The sequence below is a fragment of the Triturus cristatus genome, chromosome 6, assembly GCF_964204655.1.
Source record: "Triturus cristatus chromosome 6, aTriCri1.1, whole genome shotgun sequence".
In the NCBI taxonomy this organism is placed as follows: Eukaryota; Metazoa; Chordata; class Amphibia; order Caudata; family Salamandridae; genus Triturus; species Triturus cristatus.
In genome coordinates, this window is record NC_140589.1 from 1,734,721,774 (window position 1) to 1,734,735,891 (window position 14,118).

The window sequence follows — 14,118 nt, forward strand, 5'->3', positions numbered from 1 at the left end:
TTGCTCAATTGTGGGGATCCCAGAGGCCCCCTGCGGTGTCGGCCTGGAAAGAGCATATGGATTGGTGTATGTTTCGTGAAAAGGTGGTGTATGTGGCGAGGGGTAAGCCTGGGGCGTGGGTGAAACTCTGGGGCCCCTGGAACGCCTACCGCGGGGGTATTTGTGAGCCACCACTGCTACCGGCTGCCTCGCCTGCTCCGTCTCCCTAGACGGCCCCCCTCCCTCGGCCGCGGGCGCGCGGTCCCCCAGTCCCTGATCTACTCCCATTCCCCTCCTCAGAGTTCTGCTGCTGGTTTGGATCCCCCACTTATGGAGCACGTGCTGTCACTCTGCATCGCGGGTTGCCTTGCGGGTGTGGTTTTTTGGTGGTGTTTTGTTTCAAGAAAAGGGAACCGTACTGTGGGCTTGGAGCTGTGTGGCCTGCACCATTGATTACTCCTGTTTCACTGCTCTGCACTGCCGAGAGACTTTTACTGTATGTATGCAATATGCTTTTGTCATTCTAGCGGCCGGCCGGGTGGTTGTAGGCCCATACCTGTAACTTTTACAACCTGTAATAAACGGTTTCAAAAAAAAAAAAAAAAAAAAAAAAAGAAATTACATAAATTCTTTAAGTTAAAACCAACCAAACAGGAAGCCAGATTCCTAAAAACCCAACATAAAGACACCGATCTACTGACGGTAAACGACCTAACCACCTTGGAAGTGTTAGAAAATCTAAGGAAAGAGGGAACCTTAGAAGAAACATCGATATACATGACTTCAACGCAAAGGATTGAAGCAAGCAATGTGACACAAGAAGCACCAACGAGTGGCCTCAAACAACCTTCCCAATTTTTACCCCAAATGCCGATGGACGCCATTGATGTTTTCTCTGAAGGGGTAATCAAAGACCTAATCAAATTAAGAGCGAGAGCAGGAAATTGGAAAACTGAACAGAATCTGACTCTTACACAGAAAGAAGCTGTAAAAAATCTACAAGAGGACACCACCATGATTATTAAACCCTCAGACAAAGGGGGCAACATTGTTTTAATACCTCGCGACCAGTATGTAAATGAAGCCTTAAGACAATTACAAGATGCTAATTGTTATGAACTCACCACAAAGGAAAACTATTTAGAGAGTATTAAGAAATTGCATTCTATCATCAAGAAATGGCACGACACAACAATGTTGGACTTGGAAGAGTATCTATTCTTGAGAACAACAAACCCTGTAACGCCCACCTTTTATCATTTACCCAAAATCCATAAGAATGCAACACTACCACCAGGAAGACCAATCGTCTCGTCCATGGGAAGCCTAACGGAAAACCTGTCCAGGTTTTTAGATCACTTTCTCTTCGAATTTGTACTGAGACTGCCATCTTACATAAAAGACACGACTGATTTCATTCACCAACTTGAAAAAATTGAATGGGACTCATCATTCTGTATGATTGTATTAGACATTACCAGTCTTTATACATGCATCAATCATAACCAAGGACTAAAAGCCATTGAACATTTTCTCAGGAAGAGAGCTCTAAAATTTGCAACCCACAACAAAATGCTATTGGAACTTATTGAATTCTGTCTTTACAATAATATTTTTCTCTTCCAAGGAGAATACTTTAGACAGATCTCCGGAACCGCGATGGGCACCTGCTTCGCTCCCAGCTACGCGAATCTGTTCGTGGGCTGGTGGGAGGAGCAGGTGGTCTGGAGCGTTGAAAATTCAGATTGGACAAAGGAGATTGTATCTTGGCATCGATACATCGATGACCTTTTTATAATCTGGAGAGGTTCCACGGGCAAAGCAAATGATTTTATTCAACACCTTAATGAGAATACTGTGAATCTACACTTCTCAGGGGAGATAAGTTTAGTGGCAGTAAACTATCTAGATTTGAAGGTAGAAGTAAAATCAGGGAAATTAACAACTGACCTTTATCGCAAACCCACAGCAGGGAACAGTATCCTTCATGCTTCTAGCGCCCATCCTGAAAAACTGAAAAATAGCATTCCATATGGCGAGCTCCTTAGATTAAAACTAAATTGCTCAAGAAATTGTGATTTTGAAAAAGCAGCAGAGAGCAGCCTCAAACGATTTGAGATGAGAGGGTACAATATAAATCTTTTAGAGAACACTCTTGAACGAGTCAGAAAAATACCTAGGGAACAAACTTTACAAACCAAACAATCTGAGAAAGTTACGGAAGGCCAATTTCGGCTTATCACAACTTACTCCAGCGACACATTGAGGTTGAGGTCTATCCTCAGAAAACACTGGCATGTATTAAAAACTGACCCTATTATTGGGTCTGATGTTTCAATGACTCCCCAAATTACATACAGAAAAGCTCGATCGTTGAAAGACAACCTGGTACACAGCCATCTAGACCCCATTTCCCGCAAACAGGGCACTTTAAAAGAAATGAAGGGCTTTTTTCCCTGTGGGAAGTGTAAAGCCTGCGCCTTTAGCAAAAGAGTATTACACTACAATGTTAAGGGCTTACCTAAAGAAAGAGTCATCTCGAAATTTCTGACTTGCCAAACACCATACGTGGTATATTGTTTAAAATGCCCATGCGGGCTTATGTATGTGGGAAGTACAGTGAACAGTGTTAAATTCAGAATTCTGGAACACATGCGGGCGATAGCGAAAAAAGATCTCACCTATCCCGTAGCGAGACACTTCGCTATAAAACATAACAGCAACAGGGATCTGTTGCAGTTTTTTGCGATTGATTGTGTCTCAGCACATGCCAGAGGAGGGGATAGAGTAGCAAGATTAAGGCGACTGGAGTCAAGGTATATAATTGATCTCCAAACTAAGACCCCATATGGGTTAAACTCAGGAGAAGAACTGATTGTACATCTAGGGATCTAGATAATAGATACTCCAGGAGTCATTGCCACTCAGTAATACTTGACCTACTAATCATCAATTGTAATTCTGATTGTGACCCAATGTGTGTTATCTGAATATGCTGTCTAGCATTGACTCTAAAAATATGTGTCACATCTTCTTTCTTCTGTTCCTGTTTTTCCCTTACCCCCCTTTTTCCCTTACCCCTTTTTTCTTTCCTTGCACCATTCCTCCTTTTTTGACATTGATTGTTCTTTACCATTTGACTTATTAGCTAATAGTGCCGATACACGGCGAAATATTGCCAATTGCATAATTATGGTCAAAATGAATAGTTTTGTCTGGCACCTATCACGGGGTCATAAATCGCCTGATACAGGCGGACTGCCGATCCACGGCTTTATAACTAAGAGATTGTACTGTGAAACATATCCAATGTGATAATTCTATTTTTTGCATCTATACTGATGAAATGTTTTATGTATTTCGAAAAACATTAACTATTTCACAGCCAATCCATGATCATATATCCTTATATGTTTGTATCTGAACCATTATTATTTTTTGACCCTTTAAAGATGGCGCCCAAATATCCCGGACCGCTGTCCCCTCTGACCTCCTCTATGTTTAATTTTGAACGATGTATATAAGACGTAGCTTGCAATGAACTTAGTAACAACACTGAGGAAGGACTAGCTCCGAAACGCGTCTGTTGTTTACTCCGCTGAAATAAACGAAGCTGCCATACTACTTACCCGTGAGTGCTCGATTCTTTCCTGGAAACCCGAAGGAGTCATGGAGCGTTAATATATATATATATATATATATATGTCTGCGTGGAAAAAAGTTTCAGGATACTGAATGTAAAAATAATAAAGAAACTTGTAAAGCGCACAGCTACCCAGATGGGGTGTCCCGGCGCTAACACGGACATTGGTAGAGATAATGGTCAGTATACCTTAGTCATTACGACTAAAGAGCCAAGTTTTCAGGGCCTTTCTAAATTCTTGTTCGGACTGCAGTGCGTGCAGTTGAAGAGGAAGGTTATTCCAGCATTTAGAGGTCCCCCACCTCGAAAGTCCTTCCCCCCATTCTGGCTTTCGCGAAACAGGGGGTGGTGAGGTATGGTTTGTGGTTAGACCCAAGAAATCTGTTCTGCTGGTAAGGGCAAAGTCTCTTCCTCAAACAGTTGGGCCCCCTTCCTTGAAATGCCCAAAAGGCAAACGTAAGGACCTTAAATTCGATGCGCTTGGCCACAGGTAGCCAATGCAACTGTCTCCGGTAAGGGGAAATACGTTTGCGGAGAGGGACCTTGCAGACCAGTCTGGACGCTGAATTCTGCACTGAAGACTACGGATCAGTCCAATTGGCAGACCCATGTAGAGACCGTTAACATAATCAAGATGGGATGTGATTAGGGCATGCACAACGGTTTTACGTGCTGACTCAGGCAAGAAACTAATATATTTCCTAATGATTTTTATCTTGCCAAAGCAGGCCGTGGATACCTGTTGAACCTGGGTGGCAAGGGATAGATCTTTGTCCCACCTAACTCCTACATTCTTAACCGAGTTCTTAGGAGTAGGGGGGGTGGGTCCTAAATCGGCTGGTCACCATAATGCTGAGGAGGGTGTTACAGCTTGATTAAAAAACAAGACCTCCGTCTTGTTAGCATTAAGTTTAAGAAAGTTAGTGCTCATCCAGGCAGAGATGATTTTTAGGCATAGTTTCAGAGAGTCAAAGGAAGATGCGGACAATCCACTGAAAGTAAACATCAGTTGAGTGTCATCGGCATAAGAGGACACCTTGATCCCAGTGTCGGCGATAAGCTCCGCAAGCGGAGTCAAATAGATGTTGAAAAGTAGCGGACCCAAGGCGGATCCCTGCGGTACCCCCCACTTTAATGGTTTTGCAGTGGAGGTGTAAGGGGGGGGGAAATCGAGACCTGTTGCACACGGCCATGTAGTTAAGACGCGATCCAGTCATGCGCTGTCCCCTGGATGCCAATTTGCTTAAGGCGATCCAGTAAGATGGAATGGGACACCGTGTCAAACGCTGCTGACAGGTCGAGTAGTACCAGCATGACCGCCGAGCCCCCATCCACCGCCCATCGGATGGCATCTGCCATCTCAATCAGCGCTGTTTCTGTGCTAAAACCAGGGCAAATCCAGACTGGGAATCATGGAGTATGCCATTAGACTCAATAAAAGCCGCCAGCTGCTGGTGAGCTACCTTTTCAAGGATTTTAGCTGGGGCAGACAAAAGGGAAATGGGCCTATAATTACTAGTGACTGTAGGGTCAGCATTGACTTTCTTTAAAATGGGAAAGAGAAATCCATCTTTCCAGGCCGATGGAAAGACCCCCCTGTCTCAGCAAAGAATTCCAGATGGCATTCAGGGAGGATTGAGCAGCTCATCCAAGGAATGATATTGTTTCGCCGGCCAGGGATCGCCAGATGACCCCTAGTTGCATTTCTGGAGTTCCCCCAAAGAGGCTTCTAATGAGATAGTAGCAAATTCCGAGAACACTGGCTGAGTGTCGCTGGGGCTACTAAAGATGCCCTCCCCAGAATGAGGATGTGTCACGATCCCGCTTGAAAACGGAGGCTCCTCAGGATTCACGCGTCGCCAGAGGGGTTCCACTCCTTGACATCCCCAACTCCTACAATAATTGAACAGAGTTTTAGGGCGATCAAGTAAGGGAAAGGGAAAGGGAAGGGAACAGCAGGGAGTAGAACCTGTAACACAAAACACAGAGCAATGGAGACAATACATATGCAATATTCTTCTACACTCAATGCATTCTCACTAGCCTACTTCTATCTGACCACACCAACAACCACCGGCTGCTTCCTCCTATTGTTTATACGCGTGGTATTTCCTCATACCCTAAACAACACTTTTCTATAAGAAGCGACAGGCAGCGTGACCATGCAATAGTAGGGCCCAAGAGTTAATCTCCACCCTCTCAGGACTTGCTTAGATGCAGCAACTCCATGGCGGTGAGACCCTCATCGGGACGGGAGCGCGACGGAGAGGTCAAGGCGGGTACCTGAACTGAACCGCCGTCCACGGCTCCTCTTCTTCGAGCTCCGGTGTGTGCTTGCCGTCGCGGTCTTCTCCATAGGCGCAGCAACGGTCGCCGGAAACCAGTCTTCCCCCGGAGATGCCGCAAAGGCTGGGGAAACACCAGATTTCCTCTGAAACGACAGGACTGGGCTAGACGGGACGCTACGAAGAGTAGCGCGTTCCAAGACGGAACGGGTTCGCTGTTCATGAAATAACGCATGCCTCTCTGGTGCATGCCGTCCTAATTTATGGGCGTAGCTCCGCCTCTCTCCGCCGGACCGGGCTTTCTGGGACGTGTAGTCCCATGCAGGCGCCAGCTCGTTGGTTCCCGACAGGATGTGCTGCTGTGAAAGTTGCATAGACCTGGGATATTTTCTCCTCAAAGAAATCCGATAGCTTATTACAAAACTCCTGTGATGATGGGGTGATAGAGTGAGTAAGTGCTGTCGGGTTAGTGAAGGACTTCACAACCTCAAAATCCTCTCTGGAATTGTTCTTAGCACTGGCAATGCATTCAGTAGAAAAACCTCTTTTTGCTCCGCAGAGCAGTTTGCAATATTCTTTAAGTGCTGCTCGAGAATAGATTTTGTCCTCCAGAGATTACAGTAATCTCCATTTTCACTTTTCTTGGCTCTAACATTTGCTGAGAACCAAGGCGTGGAAGGGGAGGTTCTTACGGAGGTAACTGGCCTCCGGGGTGCAATTATATCGAGGGCGTCATTGACCCAAGCATTAAGGTTCATGATGCTGTTCGAGATTATTAGATGAGGAAGGCTCTGAATCTATCAGGAGTGGGGTCAGGGATACCCTACTCCAATTCCTTCTTAATTCATTTAGCCTGGACGTGACCCTTAGCTCACTAGTCAGGTGTACATGAAAAGGGATCAGGAAATGGTCTGACCAAATGACCGGCTCAGGGGTAAGGACCGAGAGGTCTGATATATTCGAACAAATCAAGTCTAATATATGACCAGCTTTAGGAGTAGGGGATGTGACTAGTTGGATCAAATTGCAACCTGCAAGTGCAGATATGAAATTAGCGCTATGAGAGCAAGATGGGTCGTCCACATGAAGGTTAAGATCGCCCAGGATGGTGAAATTAGAATAGCGTATGCTAACCTGTGCAATGTGATCCACATGGGAGAGGGAGGAGAAATGACAGCAATTCGGGGATCTATAGAGGAGAAGCCCCGAGAAGGAGGTAGAGGCAGATAGTTTAATACAAAAAGGGGGTCCTTCAATACGGTCTATCTGGTCAAATTTGGAAATCGCGATCTCCCAAGTGTCTTTATAGATAATCACCAGCCCTCCGCCTTGTCTATTGTCATGTCTGTTTGTGCAAACTAGGCCATAGCCCTGGGGAATAGCTAATGCTACCGCTGGATTAGAGTATTCCCGAAGCCAAGTCTCCGTCAGAAACATGAGATCCCAGTTATCTATTAAAGACTGATGAATGTCTAATGCATGTTTCGGTACAGATCTACCATTAATAAGGCAGGCTTTTAGCCTGTTGGACCTGGAAGGCTTTGGGAGAATCGCACGTAGAACCTTGTCCTGCCTAAAGTCAGGTTTAGAGTTAAGGCAGAACTTGCAAGCTTGGCAAGAATAGGTCTCATCAGGGTCCCCGAGCTCGGGAAGTGTCAGGTTCTGGCAAGTGGGTAGCCTGAGAGACAGGAGTTCATCACGAGTCTAACGAAGTGTGTGTTCCCCAGACTTTTGGGCACCATGGCTGGCCCTGGTCGCTGTTCGGGCGCGGACCGGTGCAGACAGGCTGGCCTATGGTGCGCCGTTGGCGCGTCCACTGCGCGTGGACGCCATCAACCCCTAAAGTAGGCAGGTTCCAATGAGCAATCCGGGAGACTAGAGCGCACAAGATAGCGGCTCAAAGAGGCCTACAGGAAGTGAGGGAATCGAAAGGATCTTCCTCTAAGCCAGACTGACACCCTCCACACAATCAGCACAGGCAGCTGTAGTGGACTGGGACGCAGGCGGCGAATGTGCAATGAAAGTTTAAAAGCCAAGTAAGTCGAATTTCAGTTTTTAAAAACAAGGTTAAAATCCGGAATAATATTTCAATAACGTGCACTATATTGTCCCAGAGCAAATAGTAGTGAAAGTTAAACACAATGCAGAACGTAACCAAGATAGCGAGGTATGGCAGCACCTCTCACCATGTGTGCTTGCCACTAACTCCCTGTCCCACTGTACTACTTCTAAGGTTGTATGGCCAAGGTGTGGACATGAGGTATGATAGGGGCTACTCCACTGGATGAGATTTAGCTTTTAGAGAGATTCTCTGGAAAGTATTTAATTTTAAAACTCCTTAATCCTATAATAGTCAACAGGGTTTGAAATCTGACATTTAGAGGTCTTCTCAGGACATAGCCTGTGTCTGTCTTAGCCTTCTTGTATGAAGGCCAAAAAAAAGATGCTTTTAGGTCTTGTTTTAAATTTTTTGGCTTCCAACATTCAAATGACAGATGAGTTATGAAGGCACATTTTTGTATTTCTGTGTTGTCAAAAAGATTTATATAGGATGAACACTGTACTTGGTGATGTGCAAATGATAAATATTTTTGCTGAAACCCAATTTCCAAACATTGTTTGTACTCTATATAGTTTTATCAGTAAAACTGAATGTTAGTGGCAACATGTATGCCATTTCAATGGAAAATGTGCTGTCTGTACATGGTAGAGCACTACCACATCATTCTTTAGTAATATATTGATTAAAAGTGAGTTTTCAAACATGAACTGAGAAATATTCTTCGCCCGCCCTGTTGACAATGCTATTAGTGAACTAATAGGCAAGTCAGGGGTCATGTGTACCCTATATATGGGTGTCATTCTTATTGTACATGAAGCAAATGTTTAGTCTATCAAATTAAAAGAAAAGGATTTTGTACAGCAGAAATCGCATGTTTGAAGGTGCTTTTATATGTGATTATGAAGAAAAAGTGGACTCCGTAAAATAAAATATTTGCCATGGATCACACAATTTGAAAACAGTTTACAGGTCAAGTAAATTACAGTTAGGTTGAGTAGATTATTCAAGTTACTATATCTGCAGGTTGTAAAGATCTCTGGTGAGGCGATTTAATATCAAAAACAGTTTATTTGTAGCAGCACAGTACAAGACAACCGCTAGATCCAGTCCACCAACATAACTGGATTTCTCTCATTCCAGAATGTCACTATGGTAACAACAGAATATTTTACAATTAGAAGTAAACTATTAACAATACAATGTAACATAGGTCTAGTAAAATGTTTAGGATTTTTCGAGGCCTGCACGGTGGAGATCACAGGTGTGGTTTCTCATTCTGCTGGAACCATCATGTGAATGCCCAGTCCTATTTTTGTTCCAGATTTGCTCGCAGACACTCTACACTTATTTGTGTATCCATCTAATTTTTAGGTTACAGTTATTCCCTACAACCCAGTGTATTCTCTCCCACACACATCTTATTCCTCATCTCCCCTGTTTCGTCAAGAAATAATCCCTAGTTCATAGCATAGTGCAACTGCTGTGATTACTAGACTTTGTGGAGGCACTAGGATTATCTGCTCACCTCAACTTGTCATAGTTGGTTGAGACAGCCACTCAGAAATATTACAACTTTCCCGGGGGGGAAAGAAATTATTCACTGATCAATTAAAATGCATGAAGCCTGCAAACTCTAAAGACAGAAAGGAGATCAAAGATAGACCATAAAGCAGTCATGATCGTGTGTTCTCCAAAGAACCTTCTAAATGCCCAGTAAGGGTCTTTGGTGACAGATTGTAGAATAAGGAAATGAACAAAACAGCGGCCTACTTAGCACACAATAAAAGTGTTAGAGGCTTAAGGAAAATATATTCAGATCTGTTGGCTGCATTAGCCCCTTTGACAATGCGAAGAAGAAATCATGGAACAGCACAAAGTTCGAGGGGCAAACAAACAAGTAAGCCCTTTGAAACCCAAAAGTGGGGGTTTAGTCCCTTCTGTAGGCAGATATAAGCGGGGCTCCAGAAACACATAAGGAGAGGTGACACTACAGATGAGGTCCGATTAGCTAGGACAGCCTATAAAGGTGTGCTAAAGAAAAACAATGGAACATTCAGAGAACAATTCTGTCTACAATCTTAAGAAGCTGCAGCAAAGGCCCTGGAGGAGTCTGGACTCAGTGGCAAAAATGATAGATGATTGGCAAAATAACAAAGCAATAGATTGGAAACCCAAGGTATTAAATACTTTGGAAAAACCTATGAGGACCAAAGGACCCTGTGAAATTCTAGCAATAACTTTCAAATTCATGGTAACCTTTGTGAGAAGCAGCCAGGATGTATCAGGATTTAAACCTAAAAGCAGTGTGGTACCCAATAATGGCCCTGGTCCAAATATGTTACTAATTGATTGGTTCCACATATTTCAAAGCCAATTGTTGCTAATATTGAGTAGGGACTGAAAGCCCTTTGTGAAATGTTTTAGGGTCATGAAAAACAGCAAGCTGGTCGTCATCTACAAAACAGGTGGAAAACACAGACCAAAGGCATGCTGTGTCAAACTCTGGACACTGGTCTGAGGATCTTCATAAAATGCATCTTGAATGCTCTCCCTTCCGACTAGAGACAAGACATCTTACTGGTGCACAAGTGCTTCAGGAGAAATCTATCAGTCAGAAACAGGATCTTCAAAAAAGCCAGTACATTTTCAAAATATTTTTCAAACTAGTAAAAATGCCATCTACCTCACCATAGTGGAGTAGAGCCAGGTATTGAACAGGACTCAATTCAGAAAGAGAGGGAAGAATACCAGAGACTAGTTTGGTTTGTTGGATAGCGTCATCATAGGGTCTGCCACTTGAGTGTCCCGTTCTACAAATGACATTGAAACCTCCACAAGGAGGGAGACTGTCTGGATGTCGACAATGGTAAATGGACAAGAGTGCAACAAATTGGCAAACAATAGAGGAGTTAAGTAGAGGTACCCATCAGCCCCCTCCTTTTTAATCAGTACATAAAAACGGTCTATGTGATGAAGAATGTGCTGCAGATAGAGAGTAAAATGATTCTTGTATGACTCTGATTTGCTGGACAGAATTCCAGTGGCATGGCAAGAATAAAGAAGCTCTGTAAAAATATTTAGATCAACAAGAACAAAACAAAAATATCATAGTTCCATTAAAAGCCACTGCAAATTTGAGGTGGTGGGGGGCAAGTTCTACATTAATGTTAAAGCCTTTAAGGTGGTTCTACCTTATCTCTAGTTAGAATTGCTCATCAATTACAGAGAAGACTAGTCAGCCCAAACATTCAAAGCCCTACGAAGGCTAGTACATAACATGGCCAGATCACTGAAAGATATACATTAACTTGGCCTGACACCGGAGCAAATCAACATATGTCAAGGAAGAAGGATCATTACATACAAGGAAGAACTGTACCCACCAGTGCGGCAAATAATAGACCGGTTTAGTGTTGGAAATTACCCCTGAAGCCTAACGACCTAGCGCTATCCCTAGATGGAGACCTAGCCTATTCACCTATCATGCAGAGGGTTAATGAGCACAATTTACTTTACCATAAAAGATACACCTCCGCGAATACCAATCTCGTAGGCAGATAATATAGATGTTGGGTACAACACATGAAACCATTGAAGACATCTGGAAAAATAATCTGCAAGGAACCACCTCAAGCGTGGATCTGGCAACAGTGCCTTATCAAAGGCAGCCTGCCTGTGCGAAACAACAAAAGTAAATTGACAATTCCCTTAGACATTTTTTTCCTGAAGGAACGACTCCCAACAATACATCCAACATGAACTGAAAATTTGAGACTCTTCATAGCTGCAAAGTACAACAATCTGTCATTAAAATAATTACAAAGATAGTGGGACTGCTTGCCTGATGCAACATGCTTTTTCCCTTAGGAAGTTAAGAAACCACATGACCGGGACTTCCCCAAACGATGAGAAAATGAAGAAGACATCAAACAAAACAAAATTAGACTGTTGATCAGACGGGCTGAAGAAATTATGTTATTCTGGCCAATAGATCAAACCTAGAAATGACACAAAGCCGTAGTCTCCAACCAAGAAACTGTAAATAAATAAAAACAAGACTTCGACAGAAGTGAGCATGGTGCAGCTCTGACTAAGGCTTCTCATACACTGAACGTGCTACAGTACCAAACCTACATCGGATACTTCACCATACCAGAGGTACTACACTGAATAGTGGAAGTGTGCAATAATGACGGCAATGCCCTACGTCCATGCTTGACGTCCATGCAGGTTTTTTATTTTACCATTTCCTTGTGCAGTCAATTGGACTGAAAGGTCAGGCTATGAACTGGCTAACATCCATCTACAGTGGCAGAGAACAGGAGGTGTGGATCCCTCCATTTCAATGTCTTCAGGGTCCTTGAAGTTAATAGTGGGGGTTCCTCAGGGCTCTGCTCTAAGCTTCACTCTGTTTAACATTTATCCAAGGCCACTAACACAGCTGGCGGAACCTTGTGGGGCAAAAATAATTTCATATGCGGACGACAGCAGACCTGCTCTTCTCCTGCAAGATGGGAGAAGAGATCGCAGGGGAGTCAATGACGTCCTGCTTAGTAGATGTCATTTATTGGATGACCCTCAATCAATTGAAATGTAAAGCAGATAAAACGAAAATCTTGTTCTTTGGTCAAATTCCCCTGGCAACTTGGCAGACCTTTCGGCCGGATGGAGCCCCCCCCCTGCATGGTCAAAAATATTGGTGTCAGATTTGATAATCATCTATCCTGCCAACCACAAATCCACTCTATGGTGGGTTCCTGCTTTGGTCTTTTGCGCATATTGAAAAAATGTCTGCATTTTCTCTCCTTCTCAGCCAGGAAATCAGTTATTCAGGCACTCATCACATCTAGGTTGGACTATGTGAATGCCTGTATTTCGTTCTGCAGGACTACCTGGTTAACAGACTTCAGGTGGTCTAGAACGCTGCAGCCCATTTACTCCTTAACCTGCCATTGAGAACGCATGTGTCCCCTTACCTTCACTCACTACACTGGCTCCCGATTAGGAAGCGGATTCAATATAAAGCTCTGGTTCTTACTCACAAAGCGCTTCATCATACTGGGCCGGTTTACTTGGTCTCTAGAATCAGATTCTATCATCCCGCTAGGAATCTGCGACCCTCTAACAGGAGAACGCACTTTCTCCTATTTAGGGCTGTTGGCTTGGAAAAAGCTCCATCAAGATGTATGCGCAGTTGAATCGATCTCCATTTTTTAAAAATAGGTTGAAAACACAGTTTTTTGTTCACCATTAGTGGTCTTTTCTAGGAGTTGAGTGCTGTGACAAATCCGGTTTCATCATCATCATCATGTGATGATCCAATAAATCCTTTAGTTTTCACTAGAGTGAAGCGTAAAAAGCAGGGAAACCTGCAGAGGACTTAAAATCACTGAGCAGAAACAACAGCTCTTTTAAATAAACTCTCTGAAATGCAAAGATTTTCAACCATCCGCCTTCATATACAGTTTGACAATGTATGCTTAACAGTTACTTATTTTGATAACCTGCAGTTTAAGAAAAAACACATGTAGCACCAACTGGAAAACCACACGTTGAAAATAAATATCAGAAAGCAGAAAGATCCCTCTTTAGGTTCCAATACACTGTGAGGCACATCCGAAAGGCCATGCTCTTGTAGGCATGCACTTTCAAGAGAACCCACAATAAAACGACGAGGATAATTCCAGGAACACTTGATGAAGCAAGTGGAGGATTCACTCTAAGCTTTCACAAAGCAGGACACTTCCTAACTAGATTATATTTTCTGCCGCTTGATGTGTTTGCGTGCACCTAATGGAGTCCATCTTACCTCCTTAGCCGCAATTAATCTGGTGGTGGAGGAGCTCTCCAGGGACTGGACGAAGCCCTTCATGAGCTCTGCTGCTCGCGGCCACTGGTTTTGGAAAAGGGCCTCCTGAATGTGCTCCAAGCAAACCTCTGCAGTCTCGTTGAATCCTTTCCTTTTTCCGCTAATGACCTCTGCAAACAATAACACGTTGTTGAAGGTTTTAAGACAGATACTACTGCAACTTCAGCAGAGAAACACTCATGGAACTAGGCAAAAAACGACAAAAATGCTAAATACATACAGTTCGGAAATCTTTATTGGGCTATGTAGTCACAAAAGCACATAAGAACGTCACAGAGTA

General features: G+C 43.6%; 1 protein-coding gene across 1 annotated transcript in view; it reads right to left on the minus strand.

Moving 5' to 3' along the window:
- TAF1A (TATA-box binding protein associated factor, RNA polymerase I subunit A) overlaps positions 1 to 14,118 on the minus strand; it is a 519,167-nt gene that overhangs the window by 434,317 nt on the left and 70,732 nt on the right. Inside the window, exon 3 of the mRNA XM_085612966.1 lies at positions 13,779 to 13,948. Within this exon, the coding sequence (XP_085469092.1) occupies positions 13,779 to 13,948 (170 nt within the window). The remainder of the gene's footprint in view (positions 1 to 13,778; positions 13,949 to 14,118) is intronic.